Below are 23,203 nucleotides of genomic sequence, written 5' to 3' on the forward strand. Positions count from 1 at the left end.
TTCCCAATGCGTCCTTCCTTGTGTGAAACACAAAAAAATCATCAATGCGAAGGTTGAAAAGTCAGTGTGCACCAATGCAGTGTTATTACATATAGAGATATATGTGTGTTTCCATATGTGTCTCTGGCCTATCAGATGATCTTGTTGACATCTGTCAGTAGGTTCCAATAAGGTTTATAAGCTAACGTTCACAAAACGTTACTTTTCCTTTTATCTGGGAGTTTCTCTGATGACACCACAGTGTCCCGTGGACTATACTTGTTCTTGAGGCGTGGGTTTACAATACAAACAGATTTAGGGTTGGGGATTTTTTAAGCACATTGAAAAATGGCTGCTTTCTCAAAGTTCAGCATGCAGATGTTAAAAAGAATAAACCAGAATAACTGTTTCTAAACACTTCATTGTATGTTTCACATTCAAACATAAATGATATGCTATTTTCTCATTGAGCCCTACGCAAAGTATGGAATAATTCTGCCCTAAAAATGAATCACCACTGTGTAACAAAGGGGACCATCTTCTGTGAGGCCTGAATTACACAATTGTAAGTTGCTGTGGTGGTGGGACTGCAGGAAGAGGGAGGGAGAACCTTCCCCCAGTTATGGAAGGGGGGACCTGGCCCAGCAGCTGGGTTCTTTCTCCATCGCAGTGATCCCGTGCTTAATCAGTCAAACCCGGAATCCTCTAGGGAGCCGTTCACTGTGAGTTTCTCGTTGCCTGGCTTGATCCCTGTTTGCAGAAATGCCAAGCATTGCCAGCTGCAAACAAAAGGCTTTGGGAGCGGTCTGCTGAAACAAACATCTGAATAGCAATAGTCTATCCAAAAAAAATCAGGTCATTGGCATCAAGCAGGATATTAGTTGATTTGTCTGTCGCAGCTCTTCATTTATAAATTGCAAATTATATTGCGAATTACCTTACCTCTCCAACCCCTCACATCAAAGGATGCTGACATAAAATGATGTTTATGAAGTACTATAGCAAGCACTGTTGAAGAAAGGCCAGTGAGGAAATGCGTACACTAAATATGGCCTAGGGCCACATATTTAAGAATGGGGGGGAAAATTGCTGGTTTCTAATTCAGTAAGCACCATGCACCCTGTGCTTTGAAAGAGGCAGCATTCAGCTTAAAGACTGCATTTTTTTATTATATATACGTAAAGCAAAGGGACTAGGAACTGAAGTATGGTTACAGACTTAAGGTTTGCTCAAGCTTTCCCATGTTTTCTAACTTTTGAGGGCTTTAATCTGCGACAGCATTGACTGTAGAGCTCTCAGGTTCAACGGAATAGAGGGGGACGTTACGCAGCGTTGCCTGGATGCTGCCTCAGGATGACAGCTCCTCCACCGCACACCCTGCCGTCACCTGAGCTCAGGCGGCTCCGCCCTTCCCAAGCAAAATTCACCTTGTGTGCATAACTGCCCTGCCCTGCCCTGCCCCGTCCCTCTGGCGCTCACCGCTCGGTGCTGTCTCCTCAGCTCGCCGTCTGCTTACCCCGCCTCAGCGGCGAGCGGGGGGCCGGCCGGGGAGCCTCAGACCCCGCCGTGGCCAGCCGCGGAGATGCTAACGCCCGCGCTCTCTGGAGCCTTGTGTTTTAACGCGGCATGGAAAAGCCGCTGCCGTTTCTGTTCCCGGTACCAATGCCGGTCACGGCATCCCGGGGGCAGGTCAGTCCCGCCCGGCAGGTGAGCGGACCCCGGGCGGCCCCGCCGCCGCCCAACGGCGGGAACAGCCCGAGCCGCGCGGGGGGCGGTGCCACGGGCACGTGGGGTGAGCCCGTCCCTATGGCGAGGGCCAATCGGAGAGAGGCGCGCAGCTCGTGCGCTCCTTAACGGTCAGTGGGACCCTGCCCCTTCTACACACTCCGGGGAGCCGCGGCGCCCACGCCCTCTAGCTCCTCGCACTGCGCCTGCGCGGGGCCGCCCCCCCCCCACTCCCCCTCTTTCCCCTACGGCAGCGGCTGGCGTCTCGCGCCGGGAGCCGCGGGCGGCACGCGCCGCCCTCGTACGCGCGCGGCTTCTCCCCTCTCCCGCGGGCGGGTGGCGCCGCGGTAGCCGCCGCCGCCGCCGCCGCCGCCGCCGCCGCATGGAGCTGCCCGCGTGAGGGAGGGAGTCTCGCGGCCGCCCCGCTCCAGGTGATGGCAGTGACCGGGGTGACGATGCCGTTGGCGAGGCGGCGGCGGCGGCGACGACCGTTACTGACGGAGAAAGAGGCGGCGGTGGGGTCGGCGCGGGCCTTGTCGTTGGCCCCCGCCACCGGCTCGCACCTTGGGGCCGCCCTGCCCTGCCCCTGAGCCGCGGGGAAGCGCCAGTGGCCGGCCCGATCGCCCGGCTCCCCCCGGCCGCCATATCCCCCTCCGTCCTCGATGTCTCCCCCGCGGCGCGGAGGCCCTTTCGCCGCCTCCCTGCTCTCTTGCTCCTCGCCGCCGCTGCAGCCTTCCCGCCCCGCGGTCCAGCGGCGAGAGGTGTCCGGCCTCCCAGTCGTCAGGCCGCCGCTGCTGCCCGTCCCTCGCGGCTGAGGAGCAGCGGAGGAGAGGCCAGTGGACCACCCGCCACGATGAAGGTGGAAGCGGGAGACAACTCCATGATCAACCTGTCGGTGCAGCAAGTGCTGAGTCTGTGGGCACACGGCACCGTCCTCCGCAACCTCACCGGTAACTGGGCGGCGGCCGGGAAGGCGGCTGGGCGTGGGTAGGCAGAGAGGAGGTTGGACTGGCTCTGGCACACGCGTGGGGGCGGCGGGGCGAGCTGCGGGCCGAGGGGGCTGGAGTACGGAGAGTTGTGTGGTTTATGTGTGCACTCCTGTGGGCCGGTGAGCAAGTAGTGCGGTCAGCGTGGGGAGCCGGGGGAAGCCGATCGGTGACTGGAGAGCGAGCCCTGTGGTACACAATGGAGGGCGTGGGTAGGACCGGTGTGTAGGGCTGGGGGTGGTCTCCCTGCGTATTACACGTAGGGAGGGCTGGTGTTTGTGTTTCTGAGTCTCTAGGTATGTGTGTGTACATGTTTGTTCTGTGAGCATCCATATAACGTGTGTGTATGCTTGGAGGGTTTGGGTGTGAGGTTGGTATGTCCAGGAGGATGAGAGGGGTCTGTGTGTTATGTGTTGGGAGGACTGGTGTGTGCACCTGAGATCTGGTACGACTGCATGAGTAAAGGACCTGATGATGTGAACGTGTTCACTCACTTTCGTATGTATGTATATAATAAAAGGCTAATGGTATAGGTAATGTGTATATGAGTGAATTGATGGGTACCTGTGTGTGAGTAAAGGGTTGTAGAAAGTGTGTGTGAATGTATAAGTGTGTATGGAAGGCTGGAGTATGATTGGGGGAGTGGTTTTTTTTGTGGATATTGGCTCATTGGCATTTGACAGAAAGCTATAAAAAGCAAACAAAAAACCCCAGAGAAATTAATGTGAGGAGCAGGGACTTTCTTCTCCACCCACGCACCTCCATGCCCCCGGACAATGAGAGCTATGGGAGTTAATGGGGTGACAGGTGTTTGCTGACAAATAGACATAATCTTAAATATCAGGGATTATTAGACTGAGCTGTTCTGAAAAAGTTCTGTGAACCAACGTAGAGTCAGGTCTTCCCTCTCTGTTAGGAGAGGAGAGCTTTATCTAGCTTTGGCAAGAACTGGCTTTTTTTCTGCTCAGTCTTATGCTGAAAAACGGGTGTGGACTACTGTGAGACCCAAGGCGTATAGTGGAGAGGTGTATCTTCTGATTTCCTGTTCTGTCCAGGTGTAAAGAAAAGCGTAAGCTTCCAGCTCTGAATAAGGAGGGATTTGGTGTCAATAGCAGAGATGTTACTGAGTAAATTCTTTCTACTTTGTATAGGGGTATATTAGGTGGTGACAGATTAGTGGAAAATCTTGAGTAAAGAGGATATGCTTCTAATATTTATGAAAATATTCTAATATTTATGAAAGAGTCTTATGCCATTTCCCCCCCATATTAATGATTGATAGATTTTTTAAAAATCTATTCAAGGTGGAAGAAGTATGATAAAAATAGAGGTGCAGCTGAAGTTGAAGCTGTAGCAAACAGAAAGTGATCATGTTGGGCTTTATTCTCTTTCTTGTTCTTTTAACTTCCAGGATACTTCTTAATGTAATAAAAAGGTTATACAGATTTTTTTTATTTATTTGATCTGTGAACTTTTTATGATGTGTTTCTGATGATTGAATTTTTGAGGTATTAGTGTGGTGACACACTAATACAGCTCATTTTCTGAAGAGTTATTTTTGCGTACTTATTATAAAAATACAATTTGTATTCTTAAATACATTGTTAACTTTTTCCTTTAAGTTTTCTTTGTGCCAGACATCCTCTATAAAGTTTTTCTTATTAGAGTGTTATGCTACATAGGCGTTTCTATGAAATTCAGTGCTGAGCGTTAAGTAAGCAACAGTTTTGTTTCTTGGTGCTTTTGCAATATAACAAGACGTTGCACAAGGTATTATTAATGTGGAATGGTTTTAAATTTAAAGGATATGAAAAATAATTAGCTGTCGTAGTATTGTTGGAGAATGTCAGTGTCGGTTGTAGTTGCACTACAGTTTCTGAATTGGTGCTTAAATGCCGGTGGTCCTTATAGCCATAACCAGTTGTGCTGGATGTTCTTATGAACTGTTGACAGTTAATAACTTTCACTGGATTTAAAAGCTTCTATATAAGATACACTATTACTGATTACACCTTAGGAGATTGTTTCTAATATAATAATTGATATTAACAAATAGCTGTTATTAAACTTACATAAACCCTTCCTAAAATACTTACCAAATGTAGAAGTAAACTTTGTTCAAAAACAGAAGTTCTGTTTTTTCCATGCTAAGAAAATAGGTATGTGAATGAGTTGTCTTGTTTGACTGCTTAATTCATTCCCTTTTGCATCTTTGTCAAGTATAAGGAGAAACTTCTTCAGAGTACTGGGAAGAGAAATTCATAAATGTACAGTATTCCATGAATATTCTAAGATTGCTTTGTGTTTATTTTTGGACTTAAAGTTGTGGTCTGGACTTGGCTTTTAAGTTGCACAAGTAAAAACTTATCTTCTTTAGATAAACAGTGGTGATTATGTTTGCACAAACTTGTAAAGTTTTATCAGCAAACTTGTATCCTTAAAAAATACATTAATTTTCCAAAACATTCAATAGGGACCTGATACGAACTCCAGCTTAAACCAGGAAGTGCTTCAAACCTTAATGGTTTAATTTTGGGGATTTTTTCCCCTTAATGAGAAGCTGAACCATTATTTTTATACCATATATTTGATTCAGGTTCAATAAAAAAAAAAAAATTGTCTTTCATATATGGCCCAAAATGCCCAGGAGACCACAGACAATTTCATTCCTGCCACATGCACGTCATACTCTGTGATAGCCAAAGCGGCAAGTGCTGTTCTTTGTAGCTAAACCTTGGCCCACCAACATGATGTACTTTGCTTCATATCTTCCTGCCTTCACTTTGGAGGAAGAGGAGTGTTACTGTAAATGGTGGAGGTAAGGGTCTAGTAACCATGGGAGAGGAGGCTTTTACCTGGCCCTGTTTTACCTCCTCCAGCAAATCCCAAGAACAGCGCCTTTATATGGACCGGATGTGTTTTAGAGTTAGTGGTAGTTCAGGGTTTACTAGAACAAATCAGAAAATAGCTGAATCTGAACTGAAAAAAACTGTCCCAGTTTGAGTGCCCATTAAAATAAATATTTATGTTTAAAGGCTACCTCCACAATAAAGAACTTAGCAATATTTCTACTCTTCCTGTAACCAATGTAAATGTTTTGTTTATGTCTTGTTATTGCATGTTCCAAAGATGTAAGCTTCTGGTCTGAATGGGTTTTATATTAGTCACTGAGGAGCTAGGGGGAGAATCTAGTCTTCTCTGTGTCACTGCATGCAGAATTTACAAAAAAAAAAAAAAAAAAAAAAAACAAACCCCACAAAAACACAAAACCAAAACAAACCACCACCCACATACTTGTGTTGTACTGTACGACTTCTAAAGTCAGAGTCATCTTTTTCCTCCTCCCCACACCCCCCGTGTCCCAAGTGATGAGCTGAAGACTCCACAACTGTTTTTATACACTTTGAAATAAAAGTCTATAATTTTAAAGTGCTGGACAGTAATAACTCCTGAATTTGTTGACAGTGAACATTTATAAGAGATTATGGGTGTTGCATAGAAGATCTTGCTCCTTGTCTGTTATATTTTTTCCTAAGCTTCATCCTGTAATAAGTCCTTGATTGTCTGGATTATATCTTTGTTCCCTACCCTGTAACTTGAGGACTAGACTGTAATTTATGATTTAAATGCTCTTCAGCAAGTGCTTCTCTTCCACTTAATGCAGCAAAAACTTCAGCATCTCCAAACAACAATTTGACTGTATAGTCCTGATAACTTCAAAAATACCAATTAATAATTAAGGCAAGGACCCAGTGATGAAGAAAATACTGTAACATGTAAAGTGAATTACATTTGCAGGTATAATATACTGGCATTTCTTAATCTGAGTGCTTTGAGTTTGTAAGTCTTCAGGAATATAACATTATACAGTTTCTTAATTCAAATTTCAACACGTGCTACCTTGTTGACTTAAATTTGTATCTTTGTATTCACAGCAGAGATACTTATTGCTTGACTTAACTCTGTAGCTAATAGTGGTAGCTTGCATATATAGATTAGAATCTCAGGAGAGATACTTTCTTTTGAAGTAATCAGTCTTGATTTATGAAATGTTATAGGCAATTATTCATCTGGCAAAACAAGCTAAGAATTAGTGGAAAAGAAAACTGTCGAAGGTGAAGGACTAAGGAGGTTCTCCATGTTTACTGAAGCTGAGTGGCAGTAGGACAGCATGTTCATATATATAGATAATATTTGAAAATTTTAGCATTTATATACTTTGTGTGTTGACTTTGCATTTTTTATTTGCCCAAGATAAAGCTGTTGAGGGAGTGCAACTTCAAGTTTTGATAAGTTGGAAGTGATATGAATGTTATTCTAAAATGTAGCATGCTTTAAAAACTCTTTTTCTAACCTCAAGTCTAATCTTTAAGGTTGTGTATGTCTACACCAATATGATATGTATAATGTGTATATATAGTACATAAGAATAGTGTATGTATGATATGTATTTATGGTATGTGTAAATACCCAAATTAAGTGTAAATACCCAAATCAACAAAGTAGTACTCAAAAACTGGAGTGATAGGGCATGAATTACAAGTTATTTGAGCCTTGCAGCTTTTCTGGTAGGAAAAAAATCCCCACCCAAGTAAATCTTGTCTTCAGTTTTCCCACTAGTTTAAGATAGTGAATAAGTGCTAAGAATTTTAAATAAACTTGGAAAATGGATCTCAGTTGTCCTTAGTAGAAAAGCTGTGGCTTCTATGCAATAGATTGGATGTCACTGTGCTTGTAAGCTAGTAAGTACCGGATCTTTCCTAGTTCCTTGTCGGTGTGTTCCTTTGGCAACTGCGGAATTTTGAAACAAAGAAGTTGTGTTTTGGCTACTTAAAGTAATTTGGATACACTGACAGTAAACTCTGAAACTTTCTTAGGGTCAAGCAGAGGAAGCTGGGACGTTTTTCTAAAGTTTTATTTTATTCATGGCTCTTTAGGGTAGCCCTATGAGGACATGACTAAATAAGTTGAGGCTAGGTTAGTATTTGGAGCTCTCTGTCGGATAAAGCTAAATCATTATTACCATAGCAGCAAAGTACTCCGTATGTGCAAAAAGAGCAAGCTAATTAGTAGAGCTACACAAAGACTGAGTTTTTTTGACAGCATGCTTCTTTATTGACATAGCAATGATGATCATGTAGGTAAGTTTATACCTCATAAAGTATGAATCAGTATATAGGACATAAATAGTTTTTTTGTACCAGGATGTTCTTAAGACACTTCAGTCTCACTTCCTCCTCCTTATATGTATTGTAAATCTTTCAACTACTTGGTTATTTCTGAACAAGCAAAGTCTTGACAGTTTGTGACCAGAGGTCCACATTCTCTTTCTCTATTTTCTAGTGGCATCTCTCAGTGTTATCCTCAACCCATTCTTTGCTTCCTTCATTGTTACTCTAGCACACTTTTTTTGACGGTCATCTCTTATCATGATTCTGGAGTTAGATGATACTGAATTTTAGTGAACCTCAAACTCTTTCACTCAAATTCGTGTGCATTAAGTTCTTTGCCCTCAACCTGTCAGGATAAGAATGCCTAAGTTGTCCTCTAGGTTTATGGAGCTTGAAGCCTCCTCCAGTTTGCTTAAAAGGTTGGCTGTTCTCCTTACCCTGTCCATCCATGCTAAACAGCTTACTTGGTTGTCTTCATCACTGACCTTGTTAATGAACAGAAGTAAATAAGCGAGTTTGTTGACCTATCGGGCATAAAAAGGGTAAATAAAGGAGGATAAGAAAGGATGACTCTTCCTGCCTTTCCTATGGAAGGTGTTTGAAAGAGATGTGTCCTGTTTCAGCTTCGAGGACTGAGGTGGTGTTTTAACGAAGTGAGGTGGTGATTTCACAAAGTGGGTGATGCCTACTCAGGAATCTAAAGAAATTTTTGTTTTCAGAAGAACTGCTAATAAATATGCAGTCTATTACTAAATGTGTAGTCTGTAGCTGAAGAACAGGAAACATTTACGTGAAATAGTCGATTGATATGATTCTCTGAATTACAGATTTTTCAGGTTTTTTAACATGACAAAGATGACTGATGAAAGGTTCATAAATTATGCGTTTAAATGGCTCCAATTTTGTATGTCGTGTAAGTTTTATGGGGAGATATGTTGCTATGTTTCATTGAGTCCCTCATGAGAAAAGCCAACTTTGCGAGAGAAAGATATGATCTAAATCAATGATTAAAAAGCTTTGTGTGATCAAATTCTCAACTTTAATATCAGATTTTAAAATGCTACTGTCATATGACGATTAGGTAAGCTATCATCCCAGAATATTTGAGTAGTGTGATTATTCCTTTTTCTTTATTTTGTATCAGGATGCAACAACATAAATTATTGCCTCTTCCTTGCTAATATCAACCATTCAAAAAAAAAAAAAAAGAAAAACCAAATAACAAATCTCTAGGAAATTAGAGGTATGTTGGTGCTGAGGGGAGATGCTAGAATAGTTCCAACCACAAGATGCAGTGGCAGAACTGTACTTTGTTTTCTGTTCAGGGAGACTTTTTCTCTTCCTTCCCTTTTAAAATCTAGTTCTTGTTGCAACAGGTGAGAATCTTTAGCAAGAATGTGTGTGAGGGGAGGGAGAGGACAAAACAAAAATCCTCTAGTCTCTCTGTTCATAACTCTGTCTAGTAACTTGGTAAATAAAAGCTTTTTAGCTACTTTCATTTAACAAATTTAGATATGTAAGTTGGTGGAAAGTGGATAATCTAGAGCATATGTACTTGATGGAGTTACCCAAATAAAAAGCAACTCCAAATTGAAGATGATCTCTAAGTAATTTGCCCATTTACAGGATAGAGACAGTTAACCAGTCCTCAACTGCTTGCTGTGTCCCTCACCCTGCTGCCGGCCTTCTGCAAATCGGAGTGTCACAGGCCTATGTCCCTAACCCTTCTGTTCACACCTGTCACTTTCCCCTTCTGTCTCCTTCCCAAATAAACACATTTTTGGTCCTTCCCTCCCTCTTATCTTCAGATGGATGTGAAGATGTTCCCTCCTTCCACCTCTCTCCCCTCCAACTGTTCTGAAGTGAACACCTACAAGTTCTAGCATCTACAGTTTGGCAAAATTATAAGCTATTATGAATAATTTATAATAAGAAGGTACTAGGTTATTGCAGGTATATGTAACACTACCTGTATTTCTTGTGTCACTGACTTTACAATGCTATTGACTTGGAAACCTAAGCCTCTGAAGTGATGATTTATAACTGGTTTCTTTAAATGCTACAGCTGCATTTTGTGTAGAACAAGGAATATTTCTGATGTTCTCTAATTTCCTTTTGAATGCATTCAATATGCATGTTGCTTCTAAAGAGTAGGAGAAGAAAGTGTGTACCAAAGAACTCAAGTTTATAATCGTTTATCCAACAGGATTTTGGGGCTGGTTCTATTCTTATGTTTCCTGCCCTAAAATTAAAGTGAGGGGTGATGCTGATTTTCCTTGAGCCTTATTTGGAATATAAATAAGACCTAAGATAGTTGCTCACTATGCAGCTATTTTGTTGTGTAAGGGTTTGTAAATATTTTTGGTTTCTTAGTTACAGGGGAGTAGTTAGCCTTCCCATAATCTTTCCTTTTCTTCTAAAAACACAGTTGTCCTAATAAGTCTTCCTAAGACTGGAAATCAATTGCCTTTTCTACCTGGTGAGGGTCAACAATGACCACAAACACTGATTTCCTAAAAGGTGATGCAGTGCCTGGTAAACCCTGTGGAAATTACAGGGAATAACGGTGTCTAACAGAGTCGGATTCCAACACACTTTCTTGATCCAGTTTCAAACTTTTCAACTGCAATGGCATTTTAGGAGGGAATGACTCAAAGTGCAGCTTTCAGTGTCCTGGGACTGTCCCTCAGATACATTTGCAGAGAGACAGTATCAAGAGCTTTGCTTCTCCTCCCCATAGTGTATCTATGTATTGGCTGTTCACTTCAGAATAACTGGCTACTGAATAGGCTGCCATAATCACAGGTCCCCTCTCACCTGAAATAACTGAGTCTTCTGTTCTTGGGCTTCATGTTAAATGGGGACAAGTTTGTCTCATTCTGATGCAGTTTTATGAAATCAGTTGATACCTGCCTGAATTCAGTATCCACACCACCACACCTTCCAGAAGTTTGTTTTTAGGCTGTGGAAGAACTGATGGGATAATACTGATCAATACACCATTGGCATAGTTGTGGAGTGTTTGGCAATCTTAGAAGCCTGCAGTTGTCATGTAATTTTACATAAGAACCAAGCATTTTCTTCAACTGCAGATTTGAAATATGTATTCTCAGGGTCCGTCACTGGGGTATCAGGTTATCTTTACTCTAGTAGTATGCACTTTTTCTTGCCAATTGATGTTTCATCTCTTGCATCCATCTTAGTCAAGAGAAATGAAAGTTTGGGTCAAGAACATTGTCAGCACTCTGTCCTGATGATCCAGGCCTCTTTTACTGAGTATTTTGCATATCAGTATAATCTGAGTGGTATGACAGACTTAATTGCAGGAAAGGGTGCTGTGTCCAGAAAATAAGTAGCATCTCCACTACAGTATTTACTGGCAAACAAGGCAAAACATCCTTTTCTGTGTAAGAACAAGTTATCTTTTGAAATGGTGCATTCAGCATCACATTCACCTGCCAGCAGTTTAGTTTCATGTGTCTCTGAATAATCTGGGAGATGGACTCAACCATGTTACTGTGGAGAACTAAAATGGAAATTCTAAGATATGCACATAGTATCTTCTAGAATTGAAGGTCTTCAGCGAACAACATGTGCAAGCAAGGAAGTGCTTGCTTTTGCCTACTGGATACATTTTTAATTCCCGTATTAGAGTTCTTTCCTCTAACTTTTGTTCTTCATGGCTATTCATATGGTAAAGTGGAACATAGACCTTGTGTTTTTTCACTGCCGGTTTTGCCAAAACAGTTGAGACTTGAGGGACCTGTTCAGTCTATTGCTGAACTATAGTCTGCTCAGTCCATACTTCTAATATTTATTAAGTATCTACTTGGTGCTCAAGGAAATTATCTCCCATGGGACTGGAGCTTAGTTGTTATCATTTTGATAGAATAGTGTTTTGAGCTGTTAGGCATCTGGTTTTGTGACATCTTTCAATGAAAGAGTCTTCCCTGGTAGCTCTTCTGATGTACGCTAGAAGAATGAAAGTGTTCCTTCCTGATGGAGTTTTCCTGCCTGAAGTTGTATGTGATTTACGCTTGCAGGAAAGTAAGCTTTTTTACCCATCTTCTAAGGCTTATTTCCCTATGATCAAACTGTAGGTCTAGCAGGGCTGCTAGGTTCTATATTGATAGATCCTTTGGCTAATGTACTTGCTTATTTGCTTCCACTAGAAAAAAAACCAATGGGAACACTCAAGCTGTACTAGTAGCAGACAAGCCCTGATAGGACTGCAGGAGAGGTTCCCCTCCCAAACTGTCCATGACCATGGCGATTAGATCAGCAATCAGTCAATCTTTCTTAATGTTAGTGGAGGGGTTTGTCATGTATTTGTAGAGTGACTACTTGACACTCTTGCCATTGTTCTGTCACAGTAGCTTCTGAGAATGAGACATTTAGTGGAACAGTACTGTGGTCATTATCCTTTTGCAAAGATTTTTGAGGCCCAACTTGGGGCCAGGGGTGAAGGGATGGAGGATCTGAGGAGAGCTGCTTGGAGCCACCCTCAATATATGTGTGCATATATCCAAGCACTCAGAAAGAAAAGTTACATATTGAACTACAGCTGAAGTATTAACTGAATGTAGATTTACCACCCACCTTCCTTGCTGCTCTCTTAAGAGAGCCTTTTGGTTACCATAATTTAGAGGAGTTGGAAGTCCTGTGACATAGTTTTACCTTTTCTGTCTGTGAAAGGGGAAGGGTGGAGTCTACTCTCAAAGTACTGCTAAATGAAAAAGCTTAAACTCTGTGTTTGTGCTATGGATATGCATACAATATTGACATTGGACTCAAAGGACTGTAGTTACTGTGTAGCAAGCATCCTTTCACAGTATGTTTTGTTTGAGCTGCTAAGTATTTAAGTTAGCTAACTGGGTCATATTTCTGCTCAAATGACTGATGTGTGTCAAGCTGCAATAATACAGGCTCACCTCATAAACAGTAAGTATCCCTTACAGTTGTAAGGAAACTGTATTATTTTTCTGAGGGGGAACTGCAGCAAAAACTTTGAATTAATTACAGTTTCATGGGGTTATATCAATCAGGAAAATGTGCCCCAATTTGCTGAATTCAGTGATGATATATACCTACTGTAGTTGACTAAAAAAAATATTTTTTTTCCCTTTTTGTTGCATTTTCCCCACCCTTTTGAGTTATAGTAAATGTTTTTAGAAAATTACCACCAAGTGAGAGACGTTCTTTAATTCTTATGTAGCTTCATTGATGGTTCCTGCTCTTTTCTTTGAAGGTAATGATCATGTCTGCCATTCTTCAGAGAAATGTTTATACTCCACACATTCTCATGATCTCTTGTACTTGCTTAGTAATTTAAATAGTAGTGACTACCTGTCTCTATGAAGTTCTGTTCTAAGCAATTAGAAGCAAGGAGTTAGATGTATTAAAATTTCTTGTTAAAATTGTAATGTTTTTATTTGTGCCTTTGAAGCTAATTTGATGGAACACTCTATTACAGCTCCTGGGTAGATAAACTGAAGTCTTTAATGTCAGTTTTCCCATTTGATGTTACCTGATGCTGTCTCTTCTTGTAAAACAAACAAAACCAAAACAATTCTTGCTTTTTTCCTGGTTCAGTCTTTGTTTCAGAGAATATGTCATTCTGCAGGAGTATTTACAACATGTAGTAAGAAATTGCAATTAACATTTAAAGAATGTTATAAGAATGATGGACTACTTGTAATAATACATCTGAATTAAGAATTGTGTCAGAATCCTTTTTATAATTTTATCATAATAGAGTTACTCCTTTATGATAGACTGCTAAAAGGGGGAAGTGTCCAAGCATATGCTGATGTTGTCACATTGATTCCTTTTAAGGTGGAAATCAGTATTGCTTTTCTCTTACTGTTGATTCTATGCAATGTTTTAAAGTTTCTTACTTATAAAGTTCTTGCCTCAGAAATATTAACCCTTTATTTGACTGCTTTCTTTCAGAGATGTGGTACTGGGTTTTCCTCTGGGCTCTCTTCTCCTCTCTCTTTGTCCATGGTGCTGTAGGAGTATTAATGTTTGTGATGCTGCAGAGGCATAGGCAGGGGAGGCTGATCTCTGTCATCGTGGTCAGCGTTGGATTTCTGGGTTCTATAACTGGAGCAATGATAACCAGTAAGTCTGTCTTTTGTTTTTATTTTATTTTACATCTAACTTCTAAAAAGAAAAAAACCCTTTTCCTTAGTGATTTGTTAATTGTTTTTAAGGATTTTGCCTTGGTTATATAGCTATCCTAATGACAGCTGAGTTGCTCTTCTATTGTGTAAAGATAAAACTACTACAGATTGTCAGAGGAGTGCAGAAATCATCATACTCTTTCATTTTGGAAACATTGGGTACCAAGCTATTCAAAAGGTGTATGCTCAGCAGGTAATATATTTTTGGGATCAGGAAGAGCGGTCCTGTCCTACCATACCTGTTGCAGATTTTTTTTGTCAAAGGTTCTGATCAAGATCACCTCTTAGTACCCTTAAAGCCACAAGTTTCTTTTGGAAATGAAGTCCTGACTCCATTGATTGCCAGGCTGACTGCCTGCTCATTTCCTTGGGCCTGCTGGAGGTTTTTAAATTGCACCTGGATAGGATGTTTCTCTTTTAAAAGAAATAAAGGTGCAGTGTAGGTGATCTACAGCTAAGAAAATTTGTTTGTTTGGAGAAGTTACACTTGGCTCATGGATTTGAAAGAACTTTCCAGTCTTGGCTTGGCCATAATGTTACTTTGTAGTTTATTTGGGGTAGGGAGGAAAGAGGGAGGAAGGCCATTAGACTTTTTTTTTCCCCAAAAAAAATTAAGCTCTGCTGTTCTAGGTAAAATGCTCTTTGGCAAGGGCATCTATGGTGTTAGTCTAATATCTAAAATGTATCTTGAGTGGTAGGCATTTTATATTTCTTGACATTGTAGCCACAGATAAGATGCTAACCATTTTTCTGTTAAAGCAGCATGCTGAAAGGTTCACAGAGCTATAGTTAAAACCTATACTCATCATTAAAACATTGCAGAAAGCAGGATTATTTTATGTAGCAAAGTGCAGAAGTGTTACACCAGGCCAAATATGGCGCAAAAATGATTTTGCCAAGAGCGATTTGAGGAAATGCTGCTTAGCGGTTTTCAACTAGTTATTGGTATCAGGTAGTTTTTCCATCTTTCCTAAGAAATTCCATTATCAGTATCAATACTGAAATATATGCCATAAGATCAGTAGGACATGTTATTCAGTCTTTGGCTTTATCATATCCAACTACTTTTATCTAACTTATAGAATACAGTAGCTTTCCCAAGCAAATAGGAGCATGGTGAGTTTTTTTTTGGGGGGGGGGGAAAGAAATAGCAAATATTATTTTCACAGGAAAGAAGCTTCTGCTTTGTTATCTGAAACAATGCTGGTAAGGAGTTCTCAACATTAGAATCAATGGGTTGAATGGGACCTATGATAACTTGAGCAATAGTTTCTGCCCAAAGATCTTCAGTGTTGTTGACAAGATGGTCTAACTTGAAAGGCCTTTGAGGGTAAGGAACTGTAAATCTAGTGACCATCTTGTAGTCTTAATCTGTAGGCAAGCCTTGCTGCCTTTCATTCCCATTTTTCTGTGCGTTGCCCAGATTATCAGGATAGTGGTACCACTTCGGCTTTGAACACATTCATGGATGATTTGTGACAGATTCTTTCTTATTGCTACTAAAAATCCTTCTTGCCTGTTGGTTTTCAAGGTTAAATAAAAATGCAAATTTCATGAAAAGTTTCGTTAAGACTTTCCTCAAAAGGGTTTAATTGCTATGTATTTCTCAGCCTAGATTTTCCATCATTTAACACAGTATAGTTCAGTATAACTACTTCTTTTTTTTTGCTAAGGTGAGGTGGAACCAGCTGAGTGCCTTATATTACATGTTATGCTGATTTTTGTCCTATGATTAAAATGGCAGTGGCCCTGTTAGAAGGTCAGTCGTGCATGAGCATTTCTGAAGAACAGAAGATAGGAAATGTGATGCTGGAATATCCAAGCAGAGGCTTTTACAGTATTCTGTGGTGGGGAAGGTTCAGGTTTAGTGTTTCTCAAATGAAAGTACTTTGTCTTTTATCTATGCATAAAAAGAGGAGCAACACAGTTGTATCTTTGGCATCCAGTTTTGCAGATCAAAACACTTAACAAGTAAGCAATACTGTTTATATGTAAATTCACCTGAGAATTTCTCCAAGCTTAAACTGTAAACTTGTTATGCTGTTCCCAAAGGTATTGCGCCGAGCATCGCAACTTGGTTAGCCAAATACTTTTACTTTCGGGTATTTTTGTTTCTGGACAGCACTAGGTTGTTTTTCATACTGAAAAAAATTCTGTGGGGAGCTTCTGAATACAAATTATAGTGATAAAAAATTAAAGAGAGGATTTTTAATAGCTTTTGTGCTGCAAACTGGGATGCAAGTTGAAGTATTTAGTTGTTTGGATGTGCCTGGTCCAGTGCTTAAGAAATTGAAATAGCAAACTGACTTCAATTTCCATTTTGTGTTTCCCGTCCTCTGCATAGTTTGTGTAGGTGAATGAATGCAGTATAGATTATTAAACAATGCAGGTTCAATTTTGCTCAGGTAGATCTTTCAAACTTTCTGGCCTTCTGGGATGTTTTTACCAGCATATAGAAAAGCAGGAAAACCCTCAGTTTCTAGGCTTTGAAAAATCGCAGAACTTAATGGTTATAGAAAAGGTATAAAAAATTTACTAAATAGCAGTGGATAATGTCCAAAAAAAACCCCACAGAAAACCAAGAACAGATAAATGTTAGGCAGTTTGAGGCAAGGATTTTAGTTGTATTTCATCCAGAAGGGTCTGTTTTCCTGGTCTTCCCAATCACCCTCCTTTTTGGTGGGATATTCTCATTTCTCTCATTGGCAGCCTATTGTAGTATACTTTGGCTCTATACCAATTGTGCTGGGTTATGCATTATAGGTTGTATTGCACACTGTTATTTGACGAGTATAAATACATAATTATCAAACTACCAAACTTTTATGTTTTTATTGATATTTTCCAGAATATCTCAGTGTTTTCTCAAGAAGCCAAAAACTTCTGTTATTGATTAACTAATAGCATCACATTCTGGTATCCCAATTTGGCTGATTTGAATTCACTTTGAGAGTTCAATCACCAAAATAATTTTAATGCCAGGCTCAGTCTAAAGGATCTCTTTCAGTTTTTGACAGCAGATAGTCAAGAAACAAATGGAAAAACTTATGCAAGCTAGCTGAGTGATAGTTCTGATAAAATATACTTTACAGAATATGTTGGTTTTTTAAAAAAAAACCACCCCCACAAAAAAAACCCCAAAGCTTTTTCACCTAACAGTCTGATTAATAGTGTTTATAATTACTGTTATGGCCACAATTATTAGTGAATTCTACTTTTCCTAAAATTTCTGTAAAAACAAGGTGTTACTTTTTTAAGATATCAGATTATATTCAGATACAGATTGTACTTTCAGAAAATCTGTTGGGACTTAATGTATTTCCATGTTGCACTTAATGTTTCTTCTTTAGGCAAAGAGAGCAAGCACTTTATAGAAAATACTAGTTCAGAAAGTATTAAATAAAAGCTTTGTTCTAGGTGAACTTTTGAGGGTTGGATTGCGTAAAATTTTTACCTATGAACACAGTTGTATATAAGCCTGTATTTCTTCTTTGAATGAACATTTTAGTATCCTTAAAAGGCTCAGAAGTTGTTTGAGCAGAAAATGTTATTCATCATTAGCGTGTTATTTTTTTGACTGATCTTTTTCTCAGGTGTCTGCTCCAAGACATCACAGCTATCCATTTGCTCCGACTTTTGTTCTTCAAATGCATGGGATAAATTCAGCATGTGAAAGACAGTAGAAGGGAGTTAGTAGCACCTGGCTTTGTTTACAATGCAGTATTTTGTTTCTGGTTTATCTTAGCCATTTGATGTTATACTTTAAATGGAAATTTGCACACAACTGTACAAGAAAAATGGTCTCTTAATTGTTAATGTATTATAGCTCAAAATCTAATCATATTGGTTAGAAATTTCCTCTCATACACATTCACGGATAACAATGCAATGCTTGATCTCTTTCATGTTTTGCTTGATTTGCTGAACAATTGTTAACAATTCAGTAGTTTAAGTCAAAACTAAACTGACACAATATGACCAAGTTATTCAGCCGAAATATTAAATGAAGCTGATAGATGTGTAAGTGTTTACAGTTATTTTGTAGACACTAGCAGTTTTACTGCTGTTGTCTTCTCCCTGCCTATACAAGCGCTATTAAACCACACTTTGGACTTGGTCAGTTTTTAAAGGATTCTTTTGCTACCTTTTCAAATTAGCAGAAGGCAAAAATCTAAAAAAAGATTTGGAGATATCTAGAGGGAAATGGCAAGATTCAATTTTCTTAAATCAAAGTGATGTTGGAAAAGTTAATCTGGTTCAGTTGGAAAAATAATTCCTGAAGGACTTTCATAACAACTAGAAAAATACAAGCAAGACTAGTAATTCTATAATGCCATGAAGTAATACAGTGTTTGGTAATGTTTTATAAATAGCCGATGCGTAGACACAGTAAACAATTTATCATATATTTCAGCCTTAGCTTTATTTCTGTGATTTGATCGTTGTTTTTCTTGTAATTCTTAGGTGCTGCAGTAGCTGGAATTTACAGAGTAGCAGGGAAGAATATGGCTCCCTTAGAAGCTCTTGTCTTTGGTGTTGGACAGACAGTGCTGACATTAATTATCTCATTTTCAAGAATTCTTGCAACGCTTTGAGACTTATGTAAAAGGGGAAAAAAATCAACTATTTTAAAGAAATCTTTAATCTGAAGAGAAGCTTCCTGAAAGTGGATTCATCAGCTTACGAACTTGAATTCTAGCGCAAGAGAAAGGAAGCTATGTGGAACCTGCACTACAAATCTAGAGGTTCAGCCAAATGAACAGACTGTCCTCTAGTGTCTGAACTGTTGTACTTCTGCACTGCGCCTGATGTGCCTCAATCATAGGCAAGGTGCCATCCATGTGTGCGAAGTTGAGATAAAGCACCTTGAATAGCTGCCAGTCAGGTTAATGCTTGGTGATGGGATCATCGTTCTTAACAGTGTTGTAATAAATAAAGGGATGCTCCTGCAAATTGCTATATGTGCCAAACTTGGAGTTTAATTCTTAACTGTTGGTTGGGTAAGCTTTGAAATTGTAATTATAGAAGAATGCTGTGAACGTACATTCTACTTCAGGTAAAATAGCAAGATAACTGACTTTTGTATTAGCAGAATCTCTTTGAATGCTGAATATTCTTATTCAGTATTAAAAACAACTGTTAGGTCTGTTTTGATGTGTAGATGAATATTGATGGGGTTTAAGAACCACAGCTTTAGCAACCCTGATGTAATTAGCACTATGTGTAGAATGGCTCATGACAGTTTTCTGAAGCTCAGCACATAATTTCTTCATGGTTTTAGCTTGACAGAAATGAGTAGTTTAAGGAGGCTGTATGAGGGTTACTAAGTACAATCTTAAATTGCTGCTTCCCTTGAAATTATTTTGTCTTGAACATACAGATGGTTACCAGCCCTTCTGAAAATCTCAGAAAGGCTACTTGTTGCAAATAAGCTCCCTATATTTATTTAAGCACTGATAAGACTCTTAACTCTACATGTATTCTTTAAAGAACACACAAATATAACAGACTTCAAGAGAATACACCTATGAGGAAAATGGAAAGGAATAAAAAAATATGATATACTGGTTTTCTACCGAACAAAAATGTTGAGTTTAATAAAATAGTTACTATACTCAAAGTTTGGAAGTGGGGCAGTGCTAATGTATTTACTACCTTGTTTCTGAACACTTTGTATCTTTGGAAAGATTAAGATACCTGGAACTTTCAAATACTTAGCTTTCTGTAGAGTTTGTGCTTTTCTAGTTTAAAAGGGACAGTAGTGTTGTGCATGTGAAATGTCTTAAATGTGAATGTTTTGGAGTGAATAGAAATTTTAAGTCTAATTATTTATGAAATGCAAAATGAAAGGGCACAAAGTTCTGTGTGAGGAATAAGGAGTCTTTTACATCTTTCCTCAACTGAATGCTTTTTAGCAGTCAGCTTTTAATGCTGACAGGAAGAGTAAATTGCTCAAAGGTTTTTCTGTTAAGATGTCAAAGAGACTTTCAGGACTGTTGAAACCACTGGCACATACTGCACAGATAAAAACATGGTTAAAATATGACTTACAATCCAGCTGTATTGCTTAGTGCTTCAAAATATTATAATGAATTAACCCATCTGCCTTTATTTTACTCCACAAACTGTTTTTTTAAAAGTGCTAAGGATGCTAATGTTATTTTTTTATTTAGAAGTATTTAAGTCTTGTTTAGAAATATGTGCAAAGTTATGGGCTTTGCAGGGAACAAGGTGAAATATAGGTTTATAAACCTTTTCGGTGTTATATTTTGGCTTTGAATTGCTTTAAAATGTGGCTGAATACACATACTCTCATTATTTTGAATGTCTTCAAAACCTTTTTTTTCATGGTTTGGGTTTTTTGTCTTGTGTTTTTTTACTTTCTGCTGATACTTTTTTGGCATAACAATTGTTGCACTTTAGTAGACAATGAAATTATTACATCTGTAAATGGCAATTTAAACTTCTCCCCATTGTCTTACATTATGAGAAAACTGGTTTCAGGTATTTAAGTCAAATTGAATAATAAAATAATTGAAGATATTTCTCCTAATGTGCCTTGTTACATGTATTTTTAGGGGAGAGAATTTTAAAAAAACTACCATATCTTCATTCTTGTTCTATTTTTGCTATTTCTAATTAATTTGGTTACTTATTATAATGTCTTACTCACAGACATTAAAACATTTGTTTGACAACCTGGAAATGCTTGTCTGGATCAAAAATCAACCTTTTCATGAAGCACTGTATTTGGTTATTTATATTGTCTCATGACTTTACCTCACACTTAAACTTCTTCCCAGTTTCCAAATTTCCTTGAGCATCTCAATACTTATTTATTGTACGAGGCTATTAGCAAGCCATTCATCAGTGGCAGCGTGTCTTTCACTATGTTAAACTATAATGGACTACTGCTAACTTACGAAATGCATATACAAAACTTTTATTGATGAACTTCATTCTTCGTTTTAATTGCAGTGCCAGTTAAATTGTTGCCATTGTAACTTTCTTCCTTTGACAAGGAGGCATCTTTGAGGATGTTAAGTTACCTTCCTTCAAATAATTTTTATTGCACAGGTCATTGTAATCACTTTTAAAACATTGTTAGGTGCTTAGTTGTCTCTGCTTTATATGGCATTATTGCCTGGCAACAATGAATAGGCAGATAATATAATGCCTAAGTGGCCTAACAGAGACAAAGTTATGTATTTGATAGAGAATTGTTTTTAACTATTTCTTGTGAGGGATGTATGAGGACATAGTTTGTCTATGAAGTGTTCTTTGATCATAGCATGAACTTACGGCATAATAACTCCAGCAGTGAAAGGAAGTGTGTGTAAGTGGCCTTATGTCTGTGAAACTTTGAAGTTTCATTCCACATCCTTAGGAACGGCATTGTTAAAGATAAGGTGCTCTAGTCAAAGTGCAGTATGCATATATATGTGTGTATATATATGTATGAATGATGGTTTTGGGTGTGTTCTATACTTTACACACAGTAACAATTGATATAACTTGTCCAAGAAAAAGAAAATCACTTCAGATACTTCCCCCCCACCCTCCCCTCTTGCTATTAGGCTACAAAGATATCTTGTGTGTGAATGGCACTGATGGTACTCTGGTTCCCTTTGGACAATACTGTGTTGTGCAGATGTCCACACAGGATCTTTTAGCGCTATCTTCAAATAGCTCTGCCTGTCTCTGCATTGTATCACTAGACACATTCTTGCATTGTTAATGATTAATTTCTAGTAAAGAACAAATAATACATCAACGCAATTTAATCTTTGCAGGAGCGGGGAGTACTGAATATACTATTTAATGTGAAGAAGCTTCTGCTGCTTTGTTAGAAGCTGCTGCTGTTAAAGATTTAAACATTCCACACACTTCCAATTTATCAGTATGATCAAAATTTCATTTTCACTCAAAAACCCCAGCTATATTGCAGGAAAAAATCTTTAAAATAATTATTGTCTTTAATTTCGTGGGTTATTCCGAGTTTATTAAACTAATCTGTGTATGATGACTAGTGATATAATTTGAAGTTGACAGTTTGCTGTTGATAGTTTTTTAAAGAAACCAATAATTTAACCAGTTTTGAACGTTCAACATGGACCAAAGAGAGTAGTCCTTTTTGTGTAATGTAGCTTTCTATTTTTGAAGTACACTGTTTTTATTACTCTAAAGGAAATAGTATTCCTCTTCAACATATTGCACACTGGTATTTATTTTGGTTACAATTTCTATTTGAATTCTGTTTGGAGGGGCATATATAATGCCACTTGAATGGCAGCTGTAACGGATTCTAAGCTCTAATAACTGTAAGAACTGATTTAATTGTTATTTTTTGTTTTAATTTATGTATTTAATGCACTAAGCATGTTCTAATAATGCCTTTCCTGCATTAATTCTGAATATTATATCATGAGCATATTAAGCTGCATGGTTTTGTACGTAGCCATTCAACATCACACATCTATAATTCTACATAAGCAATTAATTTTCTTCTTCAGACACAATAGTATTCCTAGGTGTAACAAAGCATGGATGAATCAGGTCCAAAAAAAAAAGTGTGTCTCTAATAAGGCTTGGAAAACAATTGTGAACATGAGAATTTTTTCAGTTACGCTTCTGTTTCTGGAAATATGCTTTTTCATCATATGTGTATTTCAGTTAAGGGGAAAAATGTGGAGATGTGTTGTTAGGATGACAACTGCAACCTAATCTAATTCCAAGCAATTTGAGATCAAATTAAATTCTCCATTTTATCATAAATTATAATGGAGTGCTACATATGTATAAATGCCTGAACATAACTTTGAGTGTTACCAAAATTTAACATACAACTGCATCAGCATATTGACAGAATACCTTTTGAATTATTTCTTTTTTTAACCTCTAGATTGGGAGCAGCTCAAGGCAAAAAGACTGTTTAAATCCTCAACTGTTGCTTCAGAAGCAGTAAGTGTTCTTTGTGTACAGGTGAATTTAACACAGCTGAAAACTTGTATTGGGTTAAAAGTCAAATTCTTGGTCACACCTTCATCATACTACCACAGTCTTTAAGGTCAGTGGGAAAAGTGTTCTGTACTCCGTTACAGCAATGAAGTCTTCAGCTGAGCTGCATTAGTTTGTGTACTTAACGACACATCCTTTG

The 23,203-nt window shown here is 38.8% G+C and overlaps 1 protein-coding gene across 1 annotated transcript; it reads left to right on the top strand.

Moving 5' to 3' along the window:
* The first annotated feature begins 1,967 nt into the window (after positions 1-1,967).
* On the top strand, positions 1,968-20,854 carry TMEM170B (transmembrane protein 170B). Its single transcript, XM_075142686.1, has 3 exons — positions 1,968-2,654; positions 13,814-13,984; positions 18,511-20,854. The coding sequence occupies exons 1-3, from the start codon at positions 2,558-2,560 to the stop codon at positions 18,639-18,641; spliced, it is 399 nt and encodes a 132-aa protein (XP_074998787.1). The 5' UTR covers positions 1,968-2,557; the 3' UTR covers positions 18,642-20,854.
* The last annotated feature ends 2,349 nt before the right edge of the window (positions 20,855-23,203 follow it).

This window comes from Calonectris borealis, chromosome 2 (assembly GCF_964195595.1).
Source record: "Calonectris borealis chromosome 2, bCalBor7.hap1.2, whole genome shotgun sequence".
NCBI classification, from domain to species: domain Eukaryota; kingdom Metazoa; phylum Chordata; class Aves; order Procellariiformes; family Procellariidae; genus Calonectris; species Calonectris borealis.